Below are 14177 nucleotides of genomic sequence, written 5' to 3' on the forward strand. Positions count from 1 at the left end.
CGGCCAGGCGCAGAATCCACGGGAAAAATCATATCTTGTACTGGGCTCCAGATGAGTCATCGCAGAGGAAGCAGCTGTGTTGATGAAATTTTAAAGCCGACATGAGAAAGAAAATACGAACTGCAATACAGTAATTTAGCCTGTGAACACTCCGGCACATTTTTAATTAAAGCTATTTTAGAGTTAAATAGAGGCCATGGGGGGAGGGGGTGGGCAGTGGGGAACGGGAATCCATGGAAGCTCTCTGCCCTCCCACCCAAACCCCAAAGCCGCATCACCGGAAGATACTCAAAAGAGTAATATTGCTCTCCCCCGCTTTTCACCAAAAGGCCGATTTTCCACTTTGCACAGAGCTGAAGGTTTCTGTGCAATTAGATTCCACTGACAAGACTTAGGAGCCAGAATCATAAAATCTCACAAGCCAGAGCCCATGAGGCCGTGGCCAGAATCCCACCCATGGCAGCAATCTCCTTCTTCAATATTACCAAACATGGTGGGAATGCCCTGCTGGAGCAGTGGTTAAGAATCTGCCTGCCGTTGCAGGGGAGACAGGTTCGATCCCTGGTCCAGGAAGATCCCTCATGCTGCGGAGCAACTAAAGCCGTGCGCCATAACGACTGAGCCTGTGTGCCACAACTACTGAAGCCTGCACACCTAGAGCCCATGCCCTGCAACCAGAGAAGCCACCTCAGTGAGAAGCCCGCATACTGCAACAAAGAGTAGCCCCTGCTTGCCACAAGTAGAGAAAGCCCAGGCACAGCAATGAAGACCCAATGCAGCCAAAAAATAGATAAATAAAATTTAAAAAAATATATTACCAAACATGGTCATCCATCCCCCCATCCATCCATCCGCACTTGATTACCTCCAAAGATGAAAGACTCACTACCATATGAAGCAGCTCTCCCTGGGTTAAGCAGACCTTCCTTATTCTGGACAAGAACCAGCCTCTCCTCCTGGCCTGGGAGACTGGGTGGGGTATAGCCAGGGCTCCCCAAGATACATTCACCAAGTCTAGCTGGGCACTAGAGTCGCAGATGTGACCACTGGGACCCTGCAGCCCCGTCCTTGAGTAGCAGACAGTCCAGCACAGGTGGGGCCCAGGCTCCAAAACGGAGGACCCCGACACCCCATCAGCAAGAGAAGGCAGCCCACGGGGCTGAGAGAGCCCAGATCAAGCGCCGGGCCACCTGGGGGTGCTTGGGGAAGGCCACTGCCAGGAGGCCAGGAGGAAGAAGCCTACGGAGACCCCATCTTCCCTGGACCCCCTCAAAATAAGACCGGCTCTCTACTTGCGGGCCAAGCCCTGCCCACGGAGTTCTCCCCACCTCCACCATCCTCCACAGCCCCCTGTGTACATGAGCCTACTGGCCAGGACAAGGACGCAGGACAAGAGTGAGACTGCCCCCCAAGGGCAGGCCTCTGCCTGGTCACCACTGTACCCCGGGGCCATGCACACAGCAGGTGCAATTACAGACCAAGTGAGTGAGTGACTGAATGCCCATTTGAAGGTCGGCAAACGGAGGCCAGGGGAGAGGAAGCGGCTCGAGGGTCCTCGTAAAGCGGGTGCCACCTGAGCCACCCCAGGAATCCAAAGGCAGGCGAGGTGCCCACTGCTGCCAGGAAGCCCTGAGCAGGCCAGGGAAGCCCTTCTCTCGCTGTTTCCCACATCTCCTGTGTGGCTCAGAACAGCAACGCCCTCCTCCAGGGCACCACCCACCCTCAAGGCCAAGCCCTGGAGGCAGCAGGTGGCAGGGGCAGCAGGAGCCCTATGCATGACCCTGGAGATGCCCTGCCCGCAGCCCAGCCCCTGGGTGCTTTTACAGACTGTAGGTCGAGGGCTAGCCCTCGGCTGAAGCAAGGAGACCAGGGCAGGTGGGCACGCAGTGCACGGGGGGGGGCAGGGGGGCGAGGCCCCAGCATCACACGGCTGCCCCCTTCTCAGGATGCTGGGTGTAGCCCTGACAACGCTCACTGGGAGACCCTGGGCAAGACCCCCTCCCAGCAGCAGAGTCCTCATGAGGAAGAGACCAGGAATGGGACCCGGCTGCCCCACCCCCATGACGCACACAAGCACACACAGCTATCACCAGAGCAGCTCAGCTTCACAAGGCTTCCTCTGGGGAGAAAGAAAAGTTTTACTAAAGAAACAAGAAACTTAGAACACTGGCGCACGGGATGGCCTCTGAGTTCCCAGCACTCCTCCTATACTAGCAAGGAGCCGGGCAAAAGCATGTTCGGGTCCCGAAAGCCCAATCTAACTGCCTGCAGCCAGCAAGCCTGGGCCCAGGCGAGAGGCCACACCCCCACCTGATGAATGTGTGTCCAGAGAGCCAGGCGTGGGCACAGGTCAGGGACAGAACCCTACTGCTGCTGCCTCCAGGACAAGGTCCCCAGTTTGACCCCTGGGAGCAGGTCAGAGCAGGCTTGGCAGGGAGGGACCAGGCAAAGACACCCCTGTCCAGGTGGCGGCCGCACCCCTGATGCTCCAGACACAGGGCCCCTGTCAACCTCCACCTCTGTACATGTGGGCGCAGGGCAAGCAGACACAGCTATGGGGGTCTCCCTTATGAGACCAGAGGGTGCCCAGAGGGAGGAGGAAGAGGAGGGGCGACCACTCTGCGGTCTGAGCACGTGCAGGTTTTGCACACGTCCAAGGCCAAGTCCACCCATGGAACTGGGTGTGTTTTCCTGCTGGGACAATGTGGCCTAGGAGAGCAGGGGCCACAGGGACACTTCCATCCCTGTCCTTGGAAACAGGACCACAAGCCATGCTCTGGTTGGACCACGGAATACCACTGCAAACGGCATCCCAAATCTGGGGTCCAAGCTCTCAACCTGCTTCTCCCCAGAAACAGTGACACAAGGAACAGCCAGCCTGGAGCAGACTCACAAGGCCACTGACACCCCGGAGGCTCCCACTGCCAGAGCCCGGTCCTGGCCTTCATCCTGCTGTACAGTGGCTGAAGTGAGTGACTTCCTCCCCGGCTCGCTGGATGGGAGCCAGCTCCAGAGCAAAGGCCCTCAAGTCCTGATGCCGCCCCCCCGCCCCCCATCACCACTGCCGACAGCTACCACAGCCCACCCCACACACCCTCCTTAGCAACCAGGACCGGCCCACGCGGAGTGTGCGCGTCTAAGGAGCCCGAGCCCACCGCCAGGCAAGACCCCAGCCCCTCTCTGCTCTGGCCAGCCCCGAGGAGCCAGCATGTCTTGCGGCCGAGCCCTTACAGCACTTTACACCGACCCATGACATCTGAAAACAGGCCTTGCAATTCAATGCCTGGCTCCCCGCCTGACACCGTGAGGCGGCCCTGGGGGGCGGAGGAGCGAGGACCCGAATGTTAACCATATACTCTGCAGAGTCCTGCGGAGCTAAGGGAACTTTCCAGCAGCCCCTGCAAGGGCGAAAGGTGGGATGGCAGTCGTGGGGCTGCCCCTGGGGCTATGAACAACCCAGCACCGGACCGGTGGGCAGAGGGGGTGCCTGAGCAGGGCAGTGGCGCCAAGCCCACTGGTCGCCTAGCCATGGGGCCAGGCAGCTGAGCCCTCCCTGGAGCTGCTTCCCAGAGAAACGCCTGGGCATCCTGACCAGCCGCTTACGGGCCTGTGGGTGCGGAGAGGGAGGGGGAGGTTGAGATGCAGTCAGGGACGAGTTCAGGGAGAGCGAGGCTGGAGGGTCAGCCAAGCCGGCTGGCCCCCAGGTACCCCAACCAACCAGGCTGACCACAGCCTCCCATCACTGCCCTGCTCCGAGCGGGCAAGGCCGCTCATCCTGGCAGCCATGCCCCCTCCGTGCTCCAGCCACACCCAGCAAGGGCACAGATGCCCCTCCCTGCCCCCCCGCCTCTCACCCTGCACCACCTCCTCCCTGCACTGACCTCATCACCCACCTCTAACCAGCCACCCCTGTGCTGCGGACGGGCCGGGGATGAGGCCTGGCCTCATCTGTCTGTGGACTCAGGCCAGGCAGGAGGGAGGAGGGCAGACCCCAGCCCAGAGAGAAAGCAGCGTGGCAGGGGCAGGGAAGTTTCCATGTGGGTCTGAGCGACGGGGGGCCAGCCCACCTCTCGAGCCTCGGTGCACCCAGCAGGGGGACAAAGCCGCCCATGTGGTCAGCAACTGTGTGTTCCACCGCCTCTGGGACAGGCCCAGCACTGGCCCCCAAGGGGCTCGCAGACGACTGGAGGACAGACAGGGGGAGGCTGTGATGGAGGGAGGCCCAGTGGCCATCCTCAACCAGGTGTCCCAGGAGGTGACTCTGGGTGGGAGAGGGGGGCAGGTGGAAGGTTAGGGGTGGGAAAGGAGAAGGGAACCCCAGGCATTCTGGGGCTGAGGGTGGGCCCTGGCGCGGCGGGCGGTGGCAGGGCCCACACTGGCCCTCGGGGTGTGGTCGGCCCACAGCCAGCCTACCTGTGCCAGGAGCTTGTCACCCTCCAGCAGCTTCACCTTGGTCTCCAGCTGCCTGATGTAGGTGGACGAGGGATCTGCAATGATACGAAGGGGACACGTCACCTGTCAGCAGAGTGTCTCCAACAGGAGAGCCCGCCCCCCCAACCCCCTCAGGTGGGCCTCTGAGCCCGGGTTCCCTGACCTGCAGAAAGGGGATATGGGGTTCCCTCACCAGCTTGTCCTGGGCCGATTCCTTCAGCCTCCAAAAAGAGTTCTCACAAACGCTCCCCTGATGGGACCCTCACCCAAGGGCAGCCTGCCACAGGGCCCAGGGTCCAGGGAGGCCCTCCCCTGTGCAGAGAGAAAACTGAGGCCCTGAGCACGCCAAGTCAGCACCTGGGCTTCCTCCGCTCCGTCCTGCCTGCTGCACAGAACTTCTATAAACACCTTGTGGAGGGGCCACATAACGTAGGTACCCCCCTACCGGTCCTGCCGTCAGGGGCTGGGCCAGTGAGACACCCCCAGCCACACGTCCCCAGTTTCTGAACGCAGCAGGGGGTGAAATGCACCATCCCCTGCCACGCTGACCCCATTGTACAATCACAGCAGAAGCAGGAGAAATTCCACCACCCCGGCTACCCACAGTTCTGGTCCTGCCCCCCCCCCGCCCCCCCATCGGGTTGGAAATGGGCTCAGAGGAAAAAAGTGATGACTAAGTCACTCCAGGGCAGGACAAGAAGGCTGCCTGGGAGGAGGCCAAGGGCGACATGGAGCAGAGGGGCCAGGGGGAGGAGGGAGGTGGGACACGGGACGGGGAGGGTCAGGGCAGGGCAGGCAAGGGGACCAAACAGTCACAGCAGGTGCAGGTACAGAGGGAGGAAAGGTGGGTCTGAGCACCTCTGTGACAGCAGGACGCACCTCCCCCAGGAGGTCTCCCGCCAGCTGGTAAGGGACGGCTACGCGCCTCTTACCCCCACGCGCGCCCGGCCAGAGGTCCCGCCGTGCAGACCCTGCCCACCCCCGGGCCAGTCTGCTGCTCCTGCCGCACCCACCTGCCCCCTGCCCCCAGCAGGACTCCAGGGCTTCCCAGATCACAGCCCTGAGCCTTTATCTCAGAAGGCACCAGGCTTTCGACCAAAGCCAGCTCCCTGACCCCCCCACCGCTGCCCCTCACGGGGCTTTTAGCATTCCTGGGGGGGCAAAGGGGGCTTGGGCGCGGCCAGAGGACACGCTGGGACCGTCACGCGACCACATCAGCTCAGTCAGCAAGGCCCCAGGTGAGTCCGGGGCCCTTAGGGCCCTCGTGTACGACGTGGCCCTCACACGCCTCCGCCACAGAGCCTGCGGGCAGATGGGGAGCCCGCCGGTGCCCTGTGAGGATGGGGCAGCTGGTGTCTCCCTCCCCACAGGCCGCGAGCCCCTGCCCTGGAGCCCGGCGCCGCCTTCACGCGCTTCTGCCCATCAGCGGGCTCAGCGGCTGCCTCCCGCGCACCCCCGGTTACGGGAGGTGTCCGTTTGCCCCTTGACCTGCCAGCTGTGGGTCACTCTGTCCCCCAAGCACGTTCGAAGGACCCCAGGAGCCTTGTCTACCCGGCCCTGGACCAAGCCCAGGAGCCTTCAGCCCCGCCCTGGGCAGGAACGGGGGGCGGCCCAGCCCACCCTAATGACACACCCGACGCGGCCCCGCCGCGCTCCGCCAGTCACCCCTCGGGAATGCGGAGCCTCCCGGAGAGGAAGGAGGCCACTTGCCAGCCTGCACCCCCTCACCCCCAGGGGTAACCGCAGGGCGGCTCTGCGGGGAGCCTGCCGTGTGGCCTCCCAGAGGCGAAGCGGCTTCTTCAGACACTCCGCAGGGCAGCGGGCAGGGGGCACGGGACCCCGGGCGGCGACTCCAGAGGCCTCCCAGTCAGACCCTGTGCCCAGGCCCCGCGCTGGATAAACCCCCGCCGGGCCCAAGCAGGGGGCCCTCGGCGGTCACTACCGCCCACGCCTCGTGCCAGCCCCCAGCCTCAGTTTACCCATCATTGGCCCAAAGTGACTGGCAGTTCCCACCTCCCACCCGCACCCACCCTCACAAACAGGCCGGACGGGAAGGGTCCCAGTGTTCAGGGGATGCCGGGCCCTCTGAACCTGGGGAGGGCGGTGGCGTGCAGCCTGGGCCCCCCAACACGGTGTCCTCCACCTGCTGCTGCCAGGAGGGTTCCCTGGAACACGTCCTGGAAACCAGTGGACGAGGTGAACGCCAAGGACCCTCCCAGCTCCCTCAACCTTACACGTTGAGACAACCACCGAGCCCTGTGTGGTCCCACTCTGGGTGGGGTTGGTGGGCGAGGGCAGACTCCCACCCCCACCCCACGCGATGCACGGTAGCCCCTGCACCTGGCGCCTCCTCGAAGCCTTGCAGGGACCAAGCAGACATCGTCCCCGTTTTCCAGATGAGGAGGCCACAAGGAACAGGGTCCCCACTTGCTGGCGGGCAAGCAGGGACCCCAGGGCCCAGCCTTTCAGACCCTCCCCCACCACCCAGGCCCACCCCCACAGGTCGGTGCTCAGGACCCTGAGTGTCTGGCCGCTCCGAGAGGAGCTGAGAGCACCGGGCCACTGAGAGAAGCCGGCAGAGGTCCCTGAGATAAGACGTGGCTCTTGGTCAAGCATCTCCCCTGGACGCCCCACTACTGCCCAATCTCTGGGGACAGCCGCAAGCCAGCCCCCACCATGGGATGCGCCGCCAGGCACAGCCCTGAAGTCAGGCGAGGGACCAGCCACTTGTGTGACCAACGGCCTGAGCTGGGTCACTAACTCCCGCGCTGCCCTGTAGAGCCACGGGGCCATCCCGAAGGCACGCCAGTCTCCTGGCTGCGGGGGCAGTGCTGTCTCCCCCGCCATTCCCACAGGCTGAGCCAGGAGCTCCCAGCACTTGCCTTCTGCGTCAGACCGCAGTCAGAGTCACGGCCTGGGATGGAGTCCGCAGACGCTCTGAGCAGCGCAGCGCCCTCCCTGGGCAGCGGGCGGCCCAGGCTCACCACCGCTCCGCAGGCTCACGTCCGCCTCCCAGGACGGGGGGAAAGGAGCAGTGACAGAGCCAGCACCACAGGAAGGGACGCCGGCCATCCCTCATCCCGCAAACGACCCCCACGGGCCACGTCCATGGCCCCAGACCAAGGAGCTGCCCCGCTCAGCCCATCTGTCGGGGTTCGCCCCAAACCCCAAGTGGCTGCAGAGGATGAACTACACTTCAGACGTCACGGTGTGTTGGGTTTTTCTTCTGAATTTCAAAAGAACAAGTGAGAATCTTAAAACATCTTTAAATCACGCGGTGCTCCCAATGGAATGTCTCTAAGGAATTAATCCCAATCACAGAGAATGCAGACAGCGATACAGGGGCCAGAACTGGAAACAACTATGTGTCCAACAACAGCAGAGGGTTTACACCCTTGTCATCAAATGACGTTTAAGAGAGTTTCTCTCCTCAATGATACGGAAAAACATGTAATGCCAGTGAAAAGAACTGGACACAAAACTACACGTATAATTGCTGTTGTGTTTAAAAATATCTATGTATTAAAATATAAATCCAGGAAGGAGGCACACGGAAACTCTGACCGTGGTGTTGCTCACAAGGAGACAGGTGATTTTTTAGTTTATTCACACCATTTCTTGTTAATTTTCCAATAATCTCCTTTTAGAACAGGGAGAAATCTTCCTTTATAAACAAAAGGAGAAGGGATTAAATGATTGTACCTTCACATCACAGAGCTCCCTATTGATGTCAAGGGAGGCAGAGGGTGGCCCGGAGGACAGCCTGGAAATCAGGCCCCATCAGCCACCCTGCTCACTTCCCCCGGCTCTGTTCTGGGGGCCTTTCCCAAGGCCCAGCCCAGCCCAGAGCTGGCCCAATCCTGCAGAGTTTAACAGGCTATAAGGCCGCTTCCTCAAAGTCCCAGATGAGCTCCCCCCACCACACTGGACCCCGTCCCCACTGTCGCTACCCTTGGCTCCCCAAGCCAGACTCTGCACGCTGCCAGGAGCCAGGGAGCCAGACATCTGGTCACCTGGGGGTCAGAGCAGGGGCCCTGCAGTGGGGAAGGATGAGCGCAGGAGGGCAGGGGACGCCGGGAAGGGCCTGGCTCCCTGGAGGACGATCCTTCCCAGCAGCCTCGGGCAACTCACAATCCCACGGGGTGCCTTCGTGCCCCAGCCTCTTGAAGACAAGCGTGTAATTAAATTAATCCCAGGGTTTGCAGTAATGAGGAATAGAGCCAGCAGGGAGGAGAGCGTCATTTCCTGGCTTGACTGCTGGGGGTGGGAAATGAGCGAGGTGAGTACAGAAAGGACGCCTGGCTAGGCTGGCCGAGGTGTCCCCTGGACATCCCCTGACCCTCCAGGGCCCACTGGTCCAATTCTGGGGGACTCACGATCCACCTTCCATCTGGGGGGATGGGCAGAGCTCCCCCTAACATTCTCACTCCCAGGAGCCTAAACATCAGCCCTCCCTATGCCCCCTCCTCACGTCCCTTGTTCCCAGGTGTGTGGAAGACCAGGGCAGCCCGTGGGTGGGTGGGGGTCATGGAGCTGTAGGGTCTGCAAGCCCCGTCCCAGCAGCGCCGATTGGCTCTGCCAAAGAGTCCTGTGCCTGGTGCTGGCATTGACCTTCAGGCCACTCTGCCCTCCCGGAAGCTGCCAGGTCACTTCTCCCCTCCCGGCCTGGCCCCCTGCCTGGCTAGGCAATGTCACTCCAGCCTCACCATCGGCCCAAACTGCAGGAATTCGGGGGCCAGAGGCCATATCCAATCACCCCACCCCACCTAGCTCACCGCTAAGCACATAGCAGGCACTTGGGAAAACCCAAAGACCTAATAGGAAACCATCCTACCAGGTGGGTCGGACAGGTTTCCCCAAAGGAGTCGACCCTCAGTCCTACGAGCTCCCACCAGCAGGAGCGACAATGAGAGCAAGAAGCACAGCACTGTGACTGCGACGTGTCCCCCGAGGCCACAGAGGGCAGAGCACGCCAGCGGCCCAGGGCAAGTGTTCCCCAGACCTCAGCCCACAGCATTCATGCCCTCGTCTCGTGCCGACCTCGCCATGAACTTGCATCTTAGTCTGGGTGAGACAAGGATTCACGTACAAGTGGGTTACATGGGAGGTGACCCCGGGAAGCCCAGCGGGGGGCGTGGGGAGGTGAGGCGGAGAACAGAAGGAGCTGATGAGAGGGGTGTCAACCCGCTGGGGGCCTCAGTGTCACTCACCTGCCCAAGGCGCACGGGTGGGAGCCGCTCCCGGCAGGAGAGGGGTGTTCATGCCCCAGGAGTGCCCACCTGGAGAGGGGCGGGGCAAGCTCCCAGGCAGAGCTGCGGGTGCCTGCGGGTGAAGCGGGCGGTGGGCACGGAAGCGGTCAGGGCCGTGGGGATCCGGGCAGGAGCCAACAGTGTCTGCCACAGCTTAGGAAAAAGCACGACTTTCCCTCTCTGCATAGGAGGCCGTGGATGGGAGCCGGAGGCTGGCGGCGGGGGCGCTGGGGTGGGGGTGGGCACTGCGACACGGAGCCACACGCAGGCCCGGACTCCCGCGGCCGCCTCGTCCAGGGTCCCCACCGGCCCTGCCTACCTTCCAGCCGCCTCTCACTGGGCGGGGTCCCCATGAGGTCTCAGGGACAGGCAGGCTTTGAGGCAGGTCACCAGCAGGAGATGCAGCCACGCCACGCCTTGGGCCCCTGAGTGGGGCTCACGCCCAGCGGCTCTGCTGTGAGATGGCTGACATTTCCACTACGCAGCCCAGCTGATTCAATTCCCTTCTCCTTCCACGTCATTAAGAGGGGTCGGCTGTGGCGTCGGGCCCCATCGGGGAGGAAAGGCCTCATTAAACAGAAGCACCCTCATCATTCCAGGCTTCCCTCCCTCTCTGCCCCAGAGGATGAGAGCAGCTCCTGAGAGCATCTGCCTTCCCGTGAGTCGGCTCCTGGGCTTCTCTCCTTTCTCCCCCGCCCCAGGACTGACCCCCAAGGGGGCAGATGAGTGCTGCACAGACCTGCAGGCCATGGAAATTGAAACCCAGCAAGGCAGGCCCAGGAGACACCCCCGCTCTGCACCACGGAGCCTCAGTCTCCACCCGTGCCTCCCACCTGCCCAGGATGTGGTGGAGCTGTCACCTCTCACAGGTAACCTCACCTCCATGGGGAGGTATCCCATCCCTCCACAGGCACAGCGATGCGCCAAGTCACACAGGCAGGGCCACCAGGGGAACCACCCCCAGTGAGCTCTGACCAGCTCCAGGCACCAGGGACAGTGCTGTGGTCTGAATGTTGGTGTCCCTGCAAAATGCACGTGTTGAAACCGAACGCCCAATGAGATGGTGTCAGGAAGCAGGGCCTCTGGGAGGTGATTAGGTCATGAGGGTGGAGCCTTCATGAGTAAGATTCGTGCCCTAAAGAGAGACCCCACAGAGCTCTCTTACCCCTCTGCTATGTGATGACACAGCAAGCAGACGGCCATCTATGAACCAGGAAGCGGCCGTCCCCAGACACCGAATCTGCTGGCACCTTGTCTTGGGCTCCCAGACTCCAGACCCGAGAGAGAAACTCCTGATGTTCATTAGCCACCCCGTGTGCGGTGTTCTGTTACAGCAGCTCCAGCAGACCAGCACAGACACAGAGCAAGGAGCACCCCGCCCACAGACCGGGCTGGGCAGGTCTTGGGGTGATGTTCCTGTTGCCCTCACCTCTGATGAAAGAGCACTTCAGGTGTCTCCCCCCATCCCACCCTCCGCCACCCGTAAGGTCCCGGGCACCGCTCCAGCAGAGCCCGGGAACGGTCCTGTGTCCTTAAAAGACTTGGAGGATGTTCCAGCCCCAGGCCCAGCTGCTCCCCAGATCCCGCACAATCGCAAAGGTCACCAAAGGGCTGAATCCTGGCAGAGTGGAGGGTCCCCAAATCCGGGACTGGAAAGGAAAGTCACCAACTTCAGGACAGTCCGGGCTATCAGTGTGGTGTGAGCTCCCCATCAGCAGTGGAGAGCAAGCGGAGGCTGAGTGCTGGACGGGAGCACCTGGAACACTGAAGTTTCCCCACCTAGCTGGGGGGAGGGCATGGGGAGCTGTTCACCGACCAGAGGGCCGATGTACTCACTCTGCAATCCTCTAGTCCCCCCAGGGACCCTGCCAGGTGGGCGGCAGAAAGCCTATCCTATAGAGGAGGAAAAGAATGCTCATCGAGTAAATGGGTCCACCAAAGGTCATAGAGCCAGGCGCTGGCGGGACCAGCCGTCACACATGCTCGTGCAAGGGCATGGCCCCCTACTGCGAGGGTCTCTCAGACTAATGAAGGAGCTGCAGGAACAACAACGTCTGCTGAAGGGCAAAGGGTGGCGTGAAGAGGCTCAGCTTAGGGATGAGGGGGGCAGAGAACAAGGATGCTCTGATGGGGAGAAATCAGGGACTCCTTCCTGAAGGAGGCGGCATCGGAGCTGAGCACTGAAGAACGAGGACTCTGACAGGCAGACAAGCCGGGGTAGAGGTCGGGGATGGAAGGCAAGTCCCAGCTGAGGGCGCAGGGCGAGCAAAGGCACAGAGGTGGGACTGCGATGGGCAGGATGGGGAGACCAGAGTCGGCACCCATTAGCATCTGCCTCCTGGTATACGTTGCCGCCCCAGGAGGTGCAGGCTGAACGTGAGACAGGTATTATTTATGGATGAAGGCGAAAAGGCTGAAGAGGCATATCAGAGGAACATCAGGTTCCTGCGAGGACAGCTCTTGGCAGTGGCAGCGCCGAGTGGGGTGGGCTGCCCCGCCCCCCCCCCCCCCCCCCCAGTCTGGGCCTGCCCACCCGAGCTGCCTACGGTGGGTCTGCAGGGTGTGTGGGCCAAGGCAGCCAGCTGCAAACTCTGAGATGACTTCCAGAGCCTCAGGCATGAGAAAGAGTTCTCCCATCCACACAGGACATGGAGAAGAGACACTTCTTTCCCGTTTACACGTGCAAATTTTACTGAGCACCTATTACGTGCCAGCAGACACAGAGCAGAACCCCAACCCTCCCGGCACCTCCCCACCCCACCCCCCAGCGTAATCCTCACACCAAACTATCCCTGTTTACTGCAGAGGAGCCTGAGACTCAGAGAGGTTAAGTAGCAAGTCCAAAGTCGCACGGTGAAAACACTTCAGGGCTGGGATGTGAACCCAGGTTTGTCTAGAGCCAAGGCTCTTTCCACCCTGCCTCAAAGCTTCCTCAGCGGCTCCCACAAGATCATCCTGGGCCTCCCAGAACAACATCGCCAAGGGAACTGGCCTGCTCATTCCAAGCCTTGACTCCATCAGGGAGACACAGCAATTTTTATCCGTTCCCCCGATGAAGAAACCAGGGTTCAGAGGGGCCCGGTGACTGGTCCAGTCACAGACTCATAAAAGTAGGGCTGAAAGTCGAGACGTGTGTGTGTGTGTGCGTGTGTGTGTCCATCCCCAAAGCCGGTGCTCCTCCAGGCCACCCACCAAGGCAGAGAGGGCAGGGCTTGGGAAGACCCATGGCTCCCCTCCCCTCCATGAGCAAAAATTCTCCTGGAGACTCAGCCTCTAAGGTAGGGCCCAGGCTCCAGGGAGCCCCACCCTGGACAGCGTTCTCCCAGCCCTTTTGCCCCTAGGACCCGCCCCCCAGCAAGGGCACCTGCAAGCCCCAAGTCTCTGGGCCTCACGGGGTCACAAGTGTCCAAAAGGCTGACACCCAGGCCCTCCCACGCTCCCCCCCCCCCATGCCCTGAGATGTGGGATCCTGGGAACCTCGAATCCCACCTCCCCAGCTCAGGTGGATGGCCGTGACCCCACCCTCTCCACCCTGAGCCTGCAGAGGCAAGAAAATTCACGGACACAGAGAGAAACGAACAACTGCATTGATGAGAATTGGGATCTCCCCACACCGGCCACTCAGCCTCTCCTGATGAGGCGCACGGCTGTCCCCTGGCTGCCACCTGCCCCTCCGTGTGCCACGCACGCAGCTCCGGGGACCCCACGGATCGCCGCACCGCCCATCCGGGGCCACCTGGCATTTAATTCAACCTGCACTGAAATCTCAAGGAAGCGGCTGACCAGGTGGCTGAGTCCACTCGGCTCATTTAGAACACGCCCTGGTTTGCACCCGCCTGCGGCCGCTGGTGTTCTCAAGCTGAAAACTCAAACTCATTTTTCCGTCTACTGCTTGGAAAGCCTGACAAGCCAAATCTGCAACCGTGCCATTGTTTCAAACCAGGGGGAAAGAGGGAAAAAAGTATTCCTTTCATGTGCCTTCAATTTTCAGGCCCAGAAATGAACCTGTGTGCTTTGGTGACAGCACAGGTGTCAGCACTGTTCATGTCCCCTCCCCCACCAACCCTGATTTCACTCTGAATGATTGGAAATTATCGCTAGAGGCTGAAGAAAGCACCCAGAGGCCCCAGCAGGGCCACCTAGCCACACAGAAGGCGAGTCACACCTGGCCTGAGGCTCTCACCACCACTGCACCGGGCTCCCTGGGAACCTTTTAACATGTGATCTCTTCTCCTCTAGAACCAACTAAACTGGACTCCGGCAAAGGGGTCTGGATGTCCATGTAACTTTCAAACGTCCTCCAGCTGATTTTAACGTCCACACGGGCTGGAGAGCCCTCATCTATGCTGAGCAGTGACTGTTCAAATTGTCCCCCTCTCGGACTCCTTCCCCAAGGGACCCCATACTGCCTGGCCCTGACTATTCACTGGGGCTGAACTCCTGCAAACACAGCTGTACTACAGGGACTCCCATCGGGCCAGGACATGAGGACAGATC

At 61.3% G+C, this 14177-nt stretch overlaps 1 protein-coding gene across 2 annotated transcripts in view; it reads right to left on the reverse strand.

Annotated features, from left to right (window-relative positions):
• The window catches only part of CCDC85C (coiled-coil domain containing 85C), an 81348-nt gene that overhangs the window by 17088 nt on the left and 50083 nt on the right, over window positions 1-14177 (reverse strand). For both annotated transcript variants that reach the window (XM_057731120.1, XM_057731119.1), the window contains exon 2: window positions 4414-4487. In XM_057731120.1, coding sequence (XP_057587103.1) covers window positions 4414-4487 — 74 coding nt within the window. The remainder of the gene's footprint in view (window positions 1-4413; window positions 4488-14177) is intronic.

This window comes from Hippopotamus amphibius, chromosome 4 (genome assembly GCF_030028045.1).
Source record: "Hippopotamus amphibius kiboko isolate mHipAmp2 chromosome 4, mHipAmp2.hap2, whole genome shotgun sequence".
In the NCBI taxonomy this organism is placed as follows: Eukaryota; Metazoa; Chordata; class Mammalia; order Artiodactyla; family Hippopotamidae; genus Hippopotamus; species Hippopotamus amphibius.